The sequence below is a fragment of the Denticeps clupeoides genome, chromosome 1 (genome assembly GCF_900700375.1).
Source record: "Denticeps clupeoides chromosome 1, fDenClu1.1, whole genome shotgun sequence".
NCBI classification, from domain to species: domain Eukaryota; kingdom Metazoa; phylum Chordata; class Actinopteri; order Clupeiformes; family Denticipitidae; genus Denticeps; species Denticeps clupeoides.
In genome coordinates, this window is record NC_041707.1 from 1,623,954 (window position 1) to 1,639,189 (window position 15,236).

Genomic DNA, 15,236 nt, shown 5'->3' on the forward strand with positions numbered 1-15,236 from the left:
CGCCCGCTGCTGCTATGGCAACTCCCGGCAAAGGGAATAGGGAAGCAGGCGGAGGTGGCGCAGACATGCATCGGGGTTCGGGAGGTCAGGAGAAGCAGGTGAAGGGGGTGAAGGAGGTGATCACGGCCCTCTGTAACCTCCTCTCCGCCCTCCAGCTCCACTCTGTACCCAGCGCCGAGCTCTTCAGACGGGCCAAGTTCAACAAGGACGACGCGGTGAGTCGGAGGGTCATTAAAAAAAAACGCATACGCGGTGAACAACATTTGAAAATGTGCCACGATGGTGGAGGGTGTGTGTTCATGTCCAATATAACGCGCCGAATGCGAGCTTTCCTGCAATAAACCGTATAAACAGCTAAACTCCACCTAAAGCTGAGTCAAGTTAGTAAAGTTGGCAGCGAGTTCTGTATTCGACACTCACAGACCCTCGCAGGATTTTCTCAGACTCTTTAAATCAAAATCTAGAACTTTCACAAAGTCGTGTATGTCTGTCAACTTACACACACACGTCGGGTTTTCAATCGCTGCGGCCGATAATTTTCGCTTTTGGCGGTATGCGATGTTTCAAAATAAAAGTTCCAAAGGGAAAGACGGGGAGTGATTTAATTTACATTAATATAGCGCCATTCAGCCTGGGGTGATACTGCACGTGTAAATCACTTTCACACTTCTGAAAGCCCTAGATGATAAGGTAATGGTTTAGGGTTGGGGTTTTATTCTGAAACGTCATCTGATGGTGAACATGACTTTTATTTTATTTCCCTGAAGGTGCCGGAGATGTGGAGGTTTCTCTACAGCCTTTTGAAACCAGCTCTGGTGTTGGAGTGTGAGTGCCAGCATGGAGAATTGGGTCCGTATTGCATGATTCTGTTCATTTTATAATGATTTGTGTCTGTGAAGTAGGTCAGTAATGTATGATTCTGCTGATTGTGTCTGTGAATTAGGTCGGTAACGCCTGATTCTGCTGGTTTTATAACGATTGTGTCTGTGAAGTAGGTCAGTAATGTATGATTCTGCTGATTTTATAATGATTTTGTCTGTGAATTAGGTTGGTAACGTAGGATTCTGCTGATTTTATAATGATTTTGTCTATGAATTAGGTTGGTAACGTAGGATTCTGCTGATTTCATAATGATTTTGTCTGTGAATTAGGTTGGTAACGTAGGATTCTGCTGATTTCATAATGATTTTGTCTGTGAATTAGGTCGGTAACATATTATTCTGCTGATTTCATAATGATTGTGTCTGTGAAGTAGGTCAGTAATGCACGATTCTGCTGATTTTATAATGATTGTGTCTGTGAAGTAGTTCAGTAACGTATGATTCTGCTGATTTTATAATGATTGTCTGTGAATTAGGTCGGTAACGTAGGATTCTGTTGATTTTATAATGATTGTGTCTGTGAAGTAGGTCAGTAACGTATGATTCTGCTGATTTTATAATGATTGTGTCTGTGAAGTAGGTCAGTAACGTATGATTCTGCTGATTTTATAATGATTGTGTCTGTGAAGTAGTTCAGTAACGTATGATTCTGCTGATTTTATAATGATTGTCTGTGAATTAGGTCGGTAACGTATGATTCTGCTGATTTTATAATGATTGTGTCTGTAACGTGTGATTCTGTTGTTATTATTGTACATGTGATTCTGCTGATTTTATAATGATTTGTGCTTGTGAAGTTTTGTCGTAACACATGATTCTGTTTCTTTATAATCGTTGACGTGTCTGTAACACATGATTCTATTGTTTTTTTTTTTTAATCATTGCATAGGTGATTCTGTTGATTTCATAATGATTCTGTGAATTGGGTTGGTAACGTATGATTCTGCTGATTTCAAAATGGTTGTGTCTCTGAATTAGGTCGGTAAAGTATGATTCTGCTGATTTTATAATGATTGTGAAGTAGGTTGTAACGCATGATTGTTAATTTTATAATCATAATAATTTTGATTCTGATTTTAAAATGATTGTGAAGTAGGTCGTAACACATGATTCTGTTGATTTTATGGTTATGGGATTTTATTATATGTATGGGATTTTTAAAAAAAATTTTTAGGGTGGTAGTAGCCTAGTGGGTAACACATTCGCCAGAAGTCCCAGGTTCGAATCCCACTTACTACCATTGTGTCCCTGAGCAAGACACATAACCCTAAGTTGCTCCGGGGGGGGGGGACTGTCCCTGTAACTAATGATTGTAAGTTGCTCTGGATAAGGGCGTTTGATAAATGCTGTAAATGTTATAATGATTGTTACTGCGAATTAGGTGGGTAGCGTATGATTCTGTTTTTTGTAATGCCTGATTATTTTTTTTATATACATTGTATGCATGATTCTGCTGATTTTATAATGATTGTGTTTTGTGAAGTAGGTCTGTAACATGTGATTCTGTTGATTTTTATAGTCATTGTTTCTTTAACGTGTGATTCTGTTTTTATAACCATTGTATGCTTGATTCTGCTGATTTATAATGATTGTTTTGTGAAGTTGGTTGTAACGCATGAGTCTGTTGATTTTATATTGATTGATTAGGTCTGTAACAGATGATCGTGTTTCAACATGTTTCACTGCTGACCTGTGGTCCGGTGCTAATTTACAGGGGACCAGGTCAGGTTTGTGAGGAGCGCGCTGTGGCATTGTGGATATGCTGCCCCGTGGGTAGTGGATGGCAGTTGCCATGGCAATGATGTCGGCAGCCGGGAGCTGCTTCTGGCCTTTGGTTGGTTGCTGTCCTCCGGGAGTCTCCTGGAGTTCCTGCTGAGTGAGCGGACGCTGCAGCTGCAGCCACTGGCCATACCTGCACAGGTATGACCGGATGCTCCATCCACGTCAGCCATTACAGATTAATCACCAGGCTCACCCGTACGTGACGCCCTTTCCAACAAGATTCTTCATGCCCCATTAGCACATCACACACATCTTCCATGGTCTTCCTGTTGTGCAGAGCCTCGTGCCAGCAGATGGCGCCATCATCACATGCAGCTTGTTTTGGCCATTCTTCAGGCCGGCTGTGATCAGACTCTTGTGTTATTGAGTTGGGGAAGTGTGTGTGTTTCAGTCATCCCCCTGTTTCCCCGTTGGACCTGTTGCCGCTGTAGAAGGGGACGGTGACCTGAAGAGGCTGCAGTGGGAGTTCGGGAAGCTGCGGTTCCAGTGGAGGAAGCTGCTCGCTGCTCAGGAGGAGAGGTCCAAACTCATCCACAGGGCAGGTCCTCCTTCCACACAGCTGAACATGGCCATGAACACTGCTCTTTTAGACTATGCAGGGTTCCTTCCGTCTTCTAAACCCTGGAAAAGTCGTATAACATGACCTACGTAGTTCCTGTACATTTACAACTACATCATCATCTAAAACCAGCGCAGGTCTGTAGTATCTTTTGCGTGCGTTGCTTCCATATTCCAGAACTTTCTCATTTACAGCATTTACCAGACGCCCTTATCCAGAGCGACTCACAGTCAGTCCCCCCTGGAGACACTCAGGGTTAAGTGTCCTGCTCAGGGACACGATGGTAGTAAGTGGGGTTTGAACCTGGGTCTTCTGGTTCACAGGCGGTGTGTTACCCGCTAGGCTACTACCACCCTGTTCTCAGCCACGTTTCTCCTTTTAAAAGTAGATTACAGCTGATGATCCACGCTGGAACATGACACGTCCGTTTTACTCAAACTTGGAGGAAAAAACTTCTTCTTTAATGACTTAATTGTCATGAGTTTAGTCGTTTTGATAAATTTGACTTTTTTTGTGATTTTATCAGAACGTATGGTCATGAAAATGTGCCTTTTGTAAAAATGCGCGAGCACCCTGACTATTGTCGCGCTAATATTGTGATCCTTTTGGCCGGTTCCAGACACGGTCCCGCTGTGCTGGAACAGTGATGATAAAAATCCTCCTAAACGCTTGTCTACCTGCAGCTGATCATGAAAGATCAGTTTTGCGCGCGTGGAAATGCTGATTCTGGACCACAAGTGATCCTGTGCGCCCTGAGGTCATGATCAGAGTAAAAGGTTTCGGTGATGGTGTTCATTCTGTCTGACCGCATCTTAATCTGCGTGTGTGTGAAGGTCCTTTCTGAAGTCCAGGACCACCCCGTGACTCCCAGCTCAGCTGCAGGTTTCACCTCTGACCCCTCAGAGCTCACCAAGGTAGGAGGTGTTGGGGGGTGTCTTTTTATGTGGGAGTGGCTTGAGGAGCAGAAGTGTACACGACGCTGATCTCTCCATCTTCACGCCCTGACCCGGCATTCATCTCAGCGCTGGGCGGGGTGATGGGGGGATGAGCGAGTGACTCCCTCTGGAGGCCTCGCTCTCTCTTATTTTTCTCCGTATGAGCATGTGGATTAAAGAACCGAATCTGTCCCAGAATCCGAGGACAGCGTGAACCAAGTGCAGAAGCGGGGAGGTTATTTCTGTCTGTTTTGTTAAATGGTTTTCTGTGTGTGTGTGTGTGTGTGTGTGTGTGTGTGTGTGTGTGTGTGTGTGTGTGTGGAGAGAGATAAATATGCCCCCTGTGTGCGACTCTAGTGGTTGATCTGCAGGAGAACCTTGTTCTCAGCACTGACAGCCCCCTGTGGAGACGCCCTCACCCCACCCCAAACACTCCACTGCAGGGCTGCAAGACGAGGCTGTGTGTGTGTGTGTGTGTGTGTGTGTGTGTGTGTGTGTGTGTGTGTGTGTGTGTGTGTGTGTGTGTGTGTGTGTGTGAATAAAAGGCCGTCATATTCATGATCAACAGGAAGCTGCCCCTTTTAATGTCTGTATGACATTAAATAAATTCATCAGCAGAAAATGTTACTTAATCTGAATAATGTTTAATACGGATTTTTCAGTGTCTCTACATTGGTTTCTTGTGTAGGAGCTGCAGCAGGTTAACGTTCTACTGGAGACCTATCTGCAGTGGAGCAGCGTGGAACCGGCGTTCTGGTGTTGGATGGTCTGTTCCGCTCCTCTTTTATTCCTCATCTTTACACTAATTTCCTTTAATTTATTCCTCCCTGTATTAATGAATCGGTTCCATGTCTGACTGTGCTGTCACACGTTCTCCGCCCGTCTCTGCAGGACAGCGTGATTGAGCACCGCTCCTCAGAACGCAGCGGTGACCAGACAGACCGCACATTGGTCAACGGTCATCCGCCCGCTGCTCGCTGTTCCCACGGCAACGTGCACACTGGAGCCGCAGAGTTACTGGACGGGGTCGTCTGGAAGCTGCAGGCGTCCCTGAGAGCCGGACGAGGCCATTCGTCACGACGCGGTGACGCCGGACTGGTAAACCCACATCTAGGTCCCCTGTCCTCGTAAATCTGTAGAAACGGAACGTCTGATGTTCTCACCAGGTGACTCCTTCCATCCCCACCAGGCCCTGCGGAGAAGCAGCTGCTCTGATCTGTCGGACCTGGAGAGGAGAGTCACCTCCCGCCTCCGCTCCGTCACCGATGCCAGCGCTCCAACCTGCGGGTACGCCGGCTACAGGCCACGCCTCCAGGACCGGCAGCCACGTGCCGCCGCTGGAGGAGAAGTGGGCGCGCCGAGAACGCTCCACGCCTCAGAACTGATCCAGGATCTGCGGAAGAGGGAGTCCCACCTCCTGCAGGGGCTGGAGGAGGCGTGTCACGCCCACAGACACGCCCTGCAGGAGCTGGGTGAGGGTCTGGACCAGGTGGTGTTCATTCCACCGCTAAAACGATGAAGCTGGACCTGCCTGATTGGCCGGTTCCATGGTCTTGCTGCATTTTGATTGGTCCGTGTGTACAGTTCTTAGAGGAACGTTGCTCGCTCCTGTGATTTCTACACTGGAGCAACAAAGCTGATGAAGTAGGTCAGATGTTTGGTGGGTTTTGTGTGTGTGTGTGTGTGTGTGTGTGTGTGTGCTCATTCCAGCAGGTCTGACAGTGTCACTGTAAACCCATCCAGCAGCTAATCAACCCAGAAACATGGAATCCGACCTCAGAACACGCGCCGCTTGGGATTGTGGGATTATGGAGATTAAAGGAAGTCGTTGAGAACATGCTGAAAGGAGAGGTTAATGTCTGAGTTGTAGGGCGTGAAGAGTCATTAACAGAATTTCCACACAGTCACAGTCACTTCTCGCTGGTAACATCGGCGTCCTACACCCACCGCATACATATGAACAGGACAGCAAGTTCTGGATGAGATGTATAAAAAAATAAAATGCTTTTCAGATTTATTTTGTCATTGTGTCATTTCATATCATTTTTTCAGAAAGTTGTTTTACTGCCGGTTTTGAATTTTTTTTTAAAATAACGCATGATGAGGGGGCGGGGCCAATGGTCAGATTTTCTTCTTATACTGATTGATAATGAGTTTTAATAATCATGACCACATGGCTTTTTTTTTTTTTTTTTTTTTTTTTGCATGTGTCTCTGACTGTGTGCTTAACCCCCGTCTACTCAGGTGACAAGGTCGAGTCCCATTTTTGTGTCCAGTTTCCAGGACTTTGTGGACAACCTCATCTTCTTGAAGTTGTGAAATGACGGTAGGCAGGATATGTGAGATTATTCCAGCCCTTGCATCATTAATTCAGCGTCTTTTCCTGCTGAAACCTGATCCTGGATCCCAAACTAAACACTGTTTTAATATCTGAGCCACGGAAGAGAGAAAAAAAAATCTTTGTCTGGACCCAACTGGACGACCTTAACGTTTGATTTTCTGCTTGGAAGTTTGTGTAAATTTGTTTTATGAAATGTAAATTTTTAATGAAATGTTAATTTGATTTGCAGTTCTCATTTTAATTATGATGGGAGATGCAGAAAAAGACGCTGAGGTGGTGAAACGGAGGTTCGATTATTTAAAACCTGCTCATTTCCCCAAACGTTTCCTTCCCCTGGATGTTTAGTCATATCTCTTATGAAGTTAAGTCTCGTGTTCTCCCTCCTCGTGCTTCTGACAGGTCATCTGTGGTTAGGAACGTGTGAGGAACGCAGGAGATCGTGGTTCTTCCCTGTTGGCGATGCTAGTCAGGAGTCACCGGAGCTTCTCTCTCTTCTCTCTGTGCTGTGGAACACGTCCTTAATTGGCTGTGTGGCACCATTCTGCCGATAAGAAACGAAGGGCGGACCGGGTCGCAGCTCGGCCTGCTGGGATATCGGCCTTCATTTGGTAGGCAAGGGGGCGTGTCGGACTAATTAATGCCGTTGTTGTCAGCAGAGGAGGCCATGAACTTTCCTGGATATGGATCGAGGGAGGAGGAGGGTAGCAGGAAGTCCCAGAGAAGACAAAGCAAATTGTTGGAATTCATTATAAAACGTCTGAGGCGCCACAGAACTTCTCTCATGGTGTCTCTGTCTGTCTTCTGCTGAGATGCTGTGGAGTTGAGATGAAAAGAGGAACGAAACGCCACACTGAAGAACGAGCCTTTGAACATGGAAGAAGAGACGTGAGAGCCCAGCTCTCATACTGCTCGCCCTGAGAAGAGTGTGAAGTCCTCTGCTGGCCCGTCCTTCTCTCCTCTCATCCTTCTTAAAGGAATTTCCAGCGCTGGAGACAGAGGAGGCAGAGCTCGTGGTCCTGAAGGACCGTGCGTTGCCGGAGAATCATTCCAGTTTCTGTCGCCACACTTCATTCTGCAGGCGTTGTTGTAGAGACGGACGGAGGGCAGGAAGATCCATCTCTCAGCGCTGGGCGGAGATGTTTGCGCCCTCAGCTCTAAATCAGGGGTTTATGGTGGAGAAGTCAGAAGGCTGAGGAGCGTCAGAGTTCAGATCCGGACCTGGAAAAGCAGTCCAGCAGTAAGGGCGGGCTGTAGGACCTGTCTAGATGGGACTTAAAGTACTGACTGGCGATTTGTAGCTTTGATGGAACTGAGATGAGAAGACTGAAGAGTTTTGGTTTAACAATCCAACTGAGCTGAAGTTCATCAGAAATCACAGAATATTCCTTAAACTAAAAAAAAAAAAAAACCTTCCTGTGTTTTGGGGTTTGTGTTAATCTTTGCGCGTTGGGTGGAGATTGGTGATGGAACTGTAGTTGATACGAGTGGTGTTGGATTGGCTCTCGACCTGGTCTGATCAGCGATATTTAACCGGCTGAAGTGATAAATTACGCGGATTTATCTCCAGCCCCCAGAGTGCAGGTGCAGCTGGGTGGAGCAGGACATGTTGGGACGAACGTGTCCACTGCTGTCCTCGCTCCGCTGGGTTACAGTGTGGATGTGAACCAGATGACCTCACCCCACCTCACCCCAAGATTTATTGGCTCAAACTCCGTGTGTGTGTATATGAGCTGGAAAATCCATTCTCATTTGGTATCAGGGGAAAAGGTTGTTTTGGCCCGGGGGAGAACATGGATTATAGACTAGGACCGTGTGTGTTGGTGAGATGTATACATGCTGCACTGACCTTTTCGGTGTTTCGGTAAAGCAGTGATTTGAATAGATGATCTGAGTTGCGTCAAGAGGTTTTTTTTTTTTCACTCTTTTATGGCACAGGTGGATTAGAGGCATCATTAGAGCATAAACGCTCAAAATAATATACAAATATATAATATAAAATAACTTTCTTTCAAACAGTCCTACAGCAACAAGCCTGTCATGGCTGTCCACTGCTCACCAAGGCTGATGGGTTAAATACAGAGGACATGTTTCGTTGTGTCACCGTGTGCTGTGCCGCAGTGTCAATCACGTCACTTTCACTTCACTCTAACTTCATACACAATGAGCAAACACGAAAACACAGTGGCTCCTTCTAACGGCCAATCAGGGCTCAACAGCCAGGCATCCAGTGGAACCTTTTACATTTACAGCATTTACCAGACGTCCTTTATCCAGAGCGACTTACAATCAGTAGTTACAGGGACAGTCCCACCCTGGAGACACTCAGGGTTAAGTGTCCTGCTCAGGGACACGATGGTAGTAAGTGGGGTTTGAACCTGGGTCTTCTGGTTCATAGCCGAGTGTGTTACCCACTAGGCTACTACCACCCTTTTGATGGTGGATTGAAGTGTGTGTGTGTGCGTGCCGTCTATAATTTGAGTGTAAATATTTACAGTTTAATGGTCCTTCCCGTCCCCATCAACCAACCAAACACACACACACTCACACTCACACACACTTTGCTTCATTAGTGCAGCTTCATGTATATTCATCACCGCAGGCGTCCGCTGGGAATCATATTCAGCACTTTTCCTCCTCCTCTTTATTTCGGCTTTATTTATTTATTCCTCCTGTCCGCTGCGGACGTCCACATCTCTTTTCTTTCCATCGTCTTTCTTCTCTGCGGTTCTGATGAATGACTAAAGCCACCTGTGCAAAAAAAAAAAAAGTGACAGAATAAATCAGCTGCAGTGGCACGATCTCCAGCTCATTGCTGTGTGTGTGTGTGTGTGTGTGTGTGTGTGTGTGTGTGTTCTCTATTGAGATATTTACAGCTGTGTACAGATGTTGGACAAATTGACCCTGACCAGGGGGGAGTAAAGAGCTGCAGGATGGAGGAGGACACAGTGGACCTTGTTGAAACTGGACTGGTGCCATTGGACCGAATTCAAAGTTTAATGGACGAACTTCATTGGAGCAGCTGGTGATAAACAACAACAACAACAACGCAACATCGGCAGCGGCGACCAAGGTGGCACAAAGTCACAGGGAGTCACTTCTAACATCTGCACATGTTGGACGTGGACCTTTTCACACCAGTGGAAACTGGTTTTTCTCTGAAGATGGACGCTCAGGTTAGGACCAGTTAGTACTTTATTATAATCGTGCCCTACCTGACGTTTTAAACCAACTCACACTAGTTAGGTGATTGTCTAGGGATCTTGTGAGGTTATTGTCATCACGAAACACTGCAGCACAGCACCGGGTGAAACTACAAAATGTGTCCTCTGCATTTAACCTCATCCTTGGTGAGCAGTGGGCACCATGACAGGCGCCCGGGGAGCAGCGTGTGGGGACGGTACCTTCATCAAGGGGACCTCAGTGGCACCTTGGCGTTTTGGGATTTGAACCCATAACCTTCTGATTACAGGTCCACTTCCTTACGTGCTATGCCACCACAAGAAGATCATTGACCTCAACATCTGCACAATGATCACCAAAAGCTCAGGATTCCTCCATAAACAATAATAAATATTTATAATGTTAAACAACTAAAAAATGAATGGCGCGTGATGACGGGTTCCTCTGTTTTAATTACACAGCGTGTCCCCGGTGAAGATGTGCTGGGTTTCCTGTGTCATCCCTCCGGAGCGAGTGGGCCTTAAGAACTCACTTAACATGCAGCCGTGCCGCCGGACACCCGGTTTTATTGGAGAGTGACCGCAGCCAAGGCCGACGCCATGCAGCTGAGATGGGGGTCAGAGGTGACAATTCAGCGGATTAGAAACAAACGATTCTCCGCCGCCTTCTATCTACCTGTCATGGCGACAGAGCTGCTGCTGCAGCGGGCGGGCCGTGTCACCGCAATTCCACCTCTGCCTCCGCCGCGGCTGAACTTTGTGTGCCGCCAGGCTAAAATGGAATCTTCCCGCGCTGCTGTCCCTGCAGATGCCTTTTCTGAAAAGCAGCAGGAAGCTCCCGTGGTTGTGGGCCAGCGGGGGGGCGGAGCTGCAGACATCAGAGCCCCTCCGCTGGTGCGACAAGGACAACTGGGGACCTGAAACATGGCAGCTGCTCGTCCCCACACAGCCCCTGGCAGCATTAAGCTTGTTCAACAGAAGTGTGAACAAGAAACAGTTCACACACAACAACAACATTTATTTCTTATACAGCCCATAATCCCTCAATGGGCTTTAACAGGCCCTACAGTTGACACCCAACACACTTGACCCATTTACATTTACAGCGTTTGCCAAACGTCCTTATCCAGAGCGACTTACAATCAGTAGTTACAGGGACAGTCCCCCCCTGGAGACACTCAGGGTTAAGTGTCCTGCTCAGGGACACAATAGTAGTAAGTGGGGGTGGTAGTAGCCTAGCGAGTAACACACTCACCTATAAACCAGAAGACCCGGGTTCGAATCCCACTTACTACCATTGTGTCCCTGAGCAGGACACTTAACCCTAAGTTGCTCCAGGGTGACTGTCCCTGTAACTACTGATTGTAAGTCGCTCTGGATAAGGGCGTCTGATAAATGCTGTAAATGTAACGTAATGTAAAAGTGGGATTTGAACCTGGGTCTTCATAGGTGAGTGTGTTACTCACTAGGCTACTACCACCCTACCAATCATGGAAAAACCCCACTAAAGAAAGCTTAGGAAGGGGTGATACAGAGTAATACTATTGGTGTCAGTGCAGGGTGGCTGATTATGTATCCAGCAGGTCTAAACACCACATGTTTAACAGAAGAAAGCTGGTGATCCTCCGCTGTCTAATGTCCTTCAGAAAATCCTCTATTCTTTTCAGCTGCCGCCTGCTGTCTGGCGATGCTGATAAATACAACTGAGTCGTCGGCATAGCAGTGAAAGTTAATGCCATGTTTGCGAGTAACGTTACCTAAAGGTAACATGTATATAGAAAGTAGCAGCAGACCTAAGATGGAACCCTTTGGAACACCAAACTCCACTTTACTATGTGCAGACAAATCCCCATTAATACCCACAAACTGATACCGCTCAGTCAAATATGACCTGAACCAGGAGATGGCTAGTCCCTTCATCCCAACAACATTCAACAAAAGTGAAGTGATTGTCACATGTGATACACAGCAGCACAGCACACGGTGCACACAGTGAAATTTGTCCTCTGCATTTAACCCATCACCCTGAGTCGCCCTGAGTGAGCAGTGGGCAGCCATGACAGGCGCCCGGGGAGCAGTGTGTGGGGACGGTGCTTTGCTCAGTGGCACCTCAGTGGCACCTTGGCGGATCGGGATTCAAACTGGCAACCTTCTGATTACGGGGCCGCTTCCTTAACCGCTAGGCCACCACTGCCCCGTGAGTGTTAAACGCTGCACTCAGTTCAAGCAGGACGAGTGGCGAAACGCGGCCCTGATCAGAGGCATACAGCAGGTCATTAACCACTTTACCCAACGGCGTCTCAGTGCTGTGATGAATCCCGACTGATACGCTTCATGAATGTTGGCCGCACAGCTGCTGGGCTACGACCTTTTCAAAAACGTTCATGTAAACTGCAGGATGGATCTTGGTGTGTAGTGCATTTTTTAATCAGGGGTCTAACGGCTACCTTGAACGAACTTGGTACGTGGCAAGTGAATCATTTTGAGGACAGGATTTATAGCATCGGGTGCTACTTGTTTAAAGAAACTTGTAGGTAGCGGATCTAATATACAAGGGCATTGATTTGACGATGAGATTGGTTTAATTAATTCAGGCTCTTTAAGGAAGCCTCCTAATCCGTGGTCTGCTATTGGAAGATTATTTTCCATAGTAATATAAATGTTTAGAAATTTTTCTCTACTTGTAACAATTGTAGCATCAAAGAAATTCATAAAAATCGTCGCTACTCTGATGATATCGAGTGATAGTATCCGTGTTGGTTTTATTCCTGGTTAGTTTGGCTACTGTATTAAACAGGAATCTTTTGGTTCTTGCCTATTAAAGAGGAGAGATACGTCGATTGAGCCTTTTAGTTAGGGAGGCTCTCCTTCCATGCTATTGAGCATACAATCAATATACTTTGACGCCATTTACGTTGTAATTCCCGGGCAGTCTGCTTTAGCAAGCATGCGTGATCATTATAACAAGGAATTACATTTTTATCTCTGACTATTTTCCTTTTGAGGGGAGCAACATCATCTAATGTAGCACGCAGTGTTAATTCCAGGCATTTAGTCGCTTGGTCGAGTACAGCGGGGTCTGAGGGGGAGTTGATCTGCGGTGATAAATCCGGTAGGGTATTAATAAACCTCCGCGCTGTACTTGATGTAATTGTCCGTGCGGGGAGTTGATTTTATTGCATCTAAAACATTAAAAGCGATAAGGAAGTGGTCTGAGAGGATCTCAGAATGCAGAAGAGGGATTATTTCTTACCAAGGTCTGGATTTGGAGTTAGGTCTGACGAACAGGCTGGCCAGTCCATAGCATCAATGCCTTCATCTTGCAGGAACTGCTTACACACTCCAGCCACATGAGGTCTTCCATTGTCTTACATTAAGAGGAACCCAGGGCCAACCGCACCAGCATATGGTCTCACAGGGGTCTGAGAATCTCATCTTGGTACCTAATAGCAGTCAGGGCTGTGTGCCCCCCCAAAGAAATGCCACCCCACACCATTACTGACCCACTGCCAAACCAGTCATGCTGGAGGAGGTTGCAGGCAGAAGAACGTTCTCCACGGCATCTCCAGACTCCGTCACATGTGCTCAGTGTGAACCTGCTTTCATCTGTGAAGAACACAGGACACCAGTGGCGAATTTGCCAATCCTCTTGCCCTCTGGCAAATGCGTAACGTGCTGCACGGTGTTGGACTGTAAGCGCATCCCCCACCTGTGGTCATTGCACCTGCATTCCACCCTCATGCGGACTGTTTGAGCAGGAACGTGCACATCTGTGGCAGTGCTCCTCCTGTTCCTCCCTGCTGGGTTGTTGCTCTCCACCGGTCTAGTCCACGTCTCCTGAGGAAATGGCCCGTCTCCTGGTAGTGCCTGGACACTTCGCTGACAGACACAGCAAACCTTCTTGCCACAGCTCGCACTGATGTGCCATCCTGGATGAGCTGCACTACCGGAGCCGCTTGTGTGGGTTGTAGACTCCGTCTCAGGCTGCCACTAGAGCGAAAGCACCGTCAGCATTCAAAAGTGGCCAAAACATCAGCCAGAAAGCACAGGAAGTGAGAAGTGGTCTTTGGCCACCACCAGCAGGACCACACCCTTTATTGGGGATCTCTTGCTAATTGCCTATAATTTCCACCTGTTGTCCATTCCATTCGTACAACAGCATGTAAAATTGATTGTCGATATGTGTTGCTTCCTAAGTGCACAGTTTTATATCACAGAAGTGTGATTGACTTGGAGAGAGAAAAAAAAAAAAAAAATATATATATATATATATATATATATATATATATATATATATATATATATATATATATATATATATATATATATATTGAGCAGTCTTTGTCATTTCGGCTCGTCTCCTACACTTTGCGCAGGTAAAATCCTCGCTGCTGATGGAGTTTGATAAACTGTTTGATGATCTTTAGAGATTAAAGGTAATCCTGTAAATCCAGCTCACGCTAAAGAGTGCCGTGCTAGAAACAGGGAGTCGAGCAGGAAACGCCAAGAGGACAAATAATCAGGTTCCTCAAGTAGTGTGCTACACTACACACACACACACACACACACACACACACACACACACACACATATACCCATTCTCATGCAGGCACACACAGGGGGTTTGGATGGATGGAGAGTGATGAACTGTACGGTGGAATTGCATGATAATGGAGGGTTGTGACATTAATCAGTTTGTTTATTGTATGGTTGGTTTTCCTCTTAATTATTCCATTAGATCGTCCAGCTTTGCCATACAGAACAAGTTTCCCAAACTTCCTTAATGTACTTCTGCGTTCTTCTAATGTTCTTAACACACACACACACACACACAGAAAATCCCACAACTCCAAAGCTCCACACACTTTATACTACAACTATATTATGTATAAATCCCACAGCAGTGCCCTCATTCATTATTCAGCAACATGCCCCCCACCCCCCCACCCCCCACCCCCCCCCCACCCACACACACACACACACACACACACACACAACAGCGCCTGTTGGCGATGGAGAAGTGACTGGTTTTAAACCATAATGACATATTTATACCCAAACACCACACAGCCAGGAGTGCGTCATTCTTCAGCCGCCGTTCATCACCGCGTCTGCTGGTAATCTTACTTTACAGCAGCTCACTCTGTTCATTAAGAGCCGGAGATGAACATCAGAAGGAAACTTCTTCTGTTCTTTGAAAGAGACTGTGGTGCTTCAACTTTAATCACAGTTTAACCGCGTTTAATCCCACTTCAAATTCTTAATCACAGTTTGAACACAATGTATTACAGTTAATGCTTTGTTGAGCATAGCTGAAAACCGTTCATCACATTGCTTAAAGGGTGAAGTGGAATTCAGTCTGTTTGTAAAGGGGGGTCCACCCCCACCTCAGGGGTCTATATGACCAATGCTCTTTAATTACAGTGGGAAACAGCATGAATATTCAGATGAGCATCTTCTGCATCCACATCTTTAAAAAAATAAAGCCGACATTAAGAGTAAAAATATTAATGAAATGCATCACGCGTTATGCACAGGGATCCATATTTCTGAGTTGTT

At 46.3% G+C, this 15,236-nt stretch overlaps 1 protein-coding gene across 2 annotated transcripts; it reads left to right on the forward strand.

Moving 5' to 3' along the window:
• The first annotated feature begins 1 nt into the window (after nt 1).
• Nucleotides 2–7,834, forward strand: LOC114792674 (tubulin epsilon and delta complex protein 1-like). Of its 2 annotated transcripts, XR_003750145.1 has the most exons (10): nt 2–215; nt 768–849; nt 2,596–2,801; nt 3,055–3,201; nt 4,056–4,136; nt 4,846–4,923; nt 5,049–5,255; nt 5,347–6,008; nt 6,402–6,483; nt 6,898–7,834. XR_003750145.1 is itself a non-coding variant. In XM_028984013.1 (8 exons), the coding sequence occupies exons 1-8, from the start codon at nt 15–17 to the stop codon at nt 5,674–5,676; spliced, it is 1,332 nt and encodes a 443-aa protein (XP_028839846.1). In that variant the 5' UTR covers nt 2–14; the 3' UTR covers nt 5,677–6,174. The 2 variants fall into 2 exon arrangements, 1 of the variants encoding a protein (XP_028839846.1); XM_028984013.1 differs by lacking the exons at nt 6,402–6,483; nt 6,898–7,834 and having other exon boundaries at nt 5,347–6,174.
• Nucleotides 7,835–15,236: the final 7,402 nt, after the last annotated feature.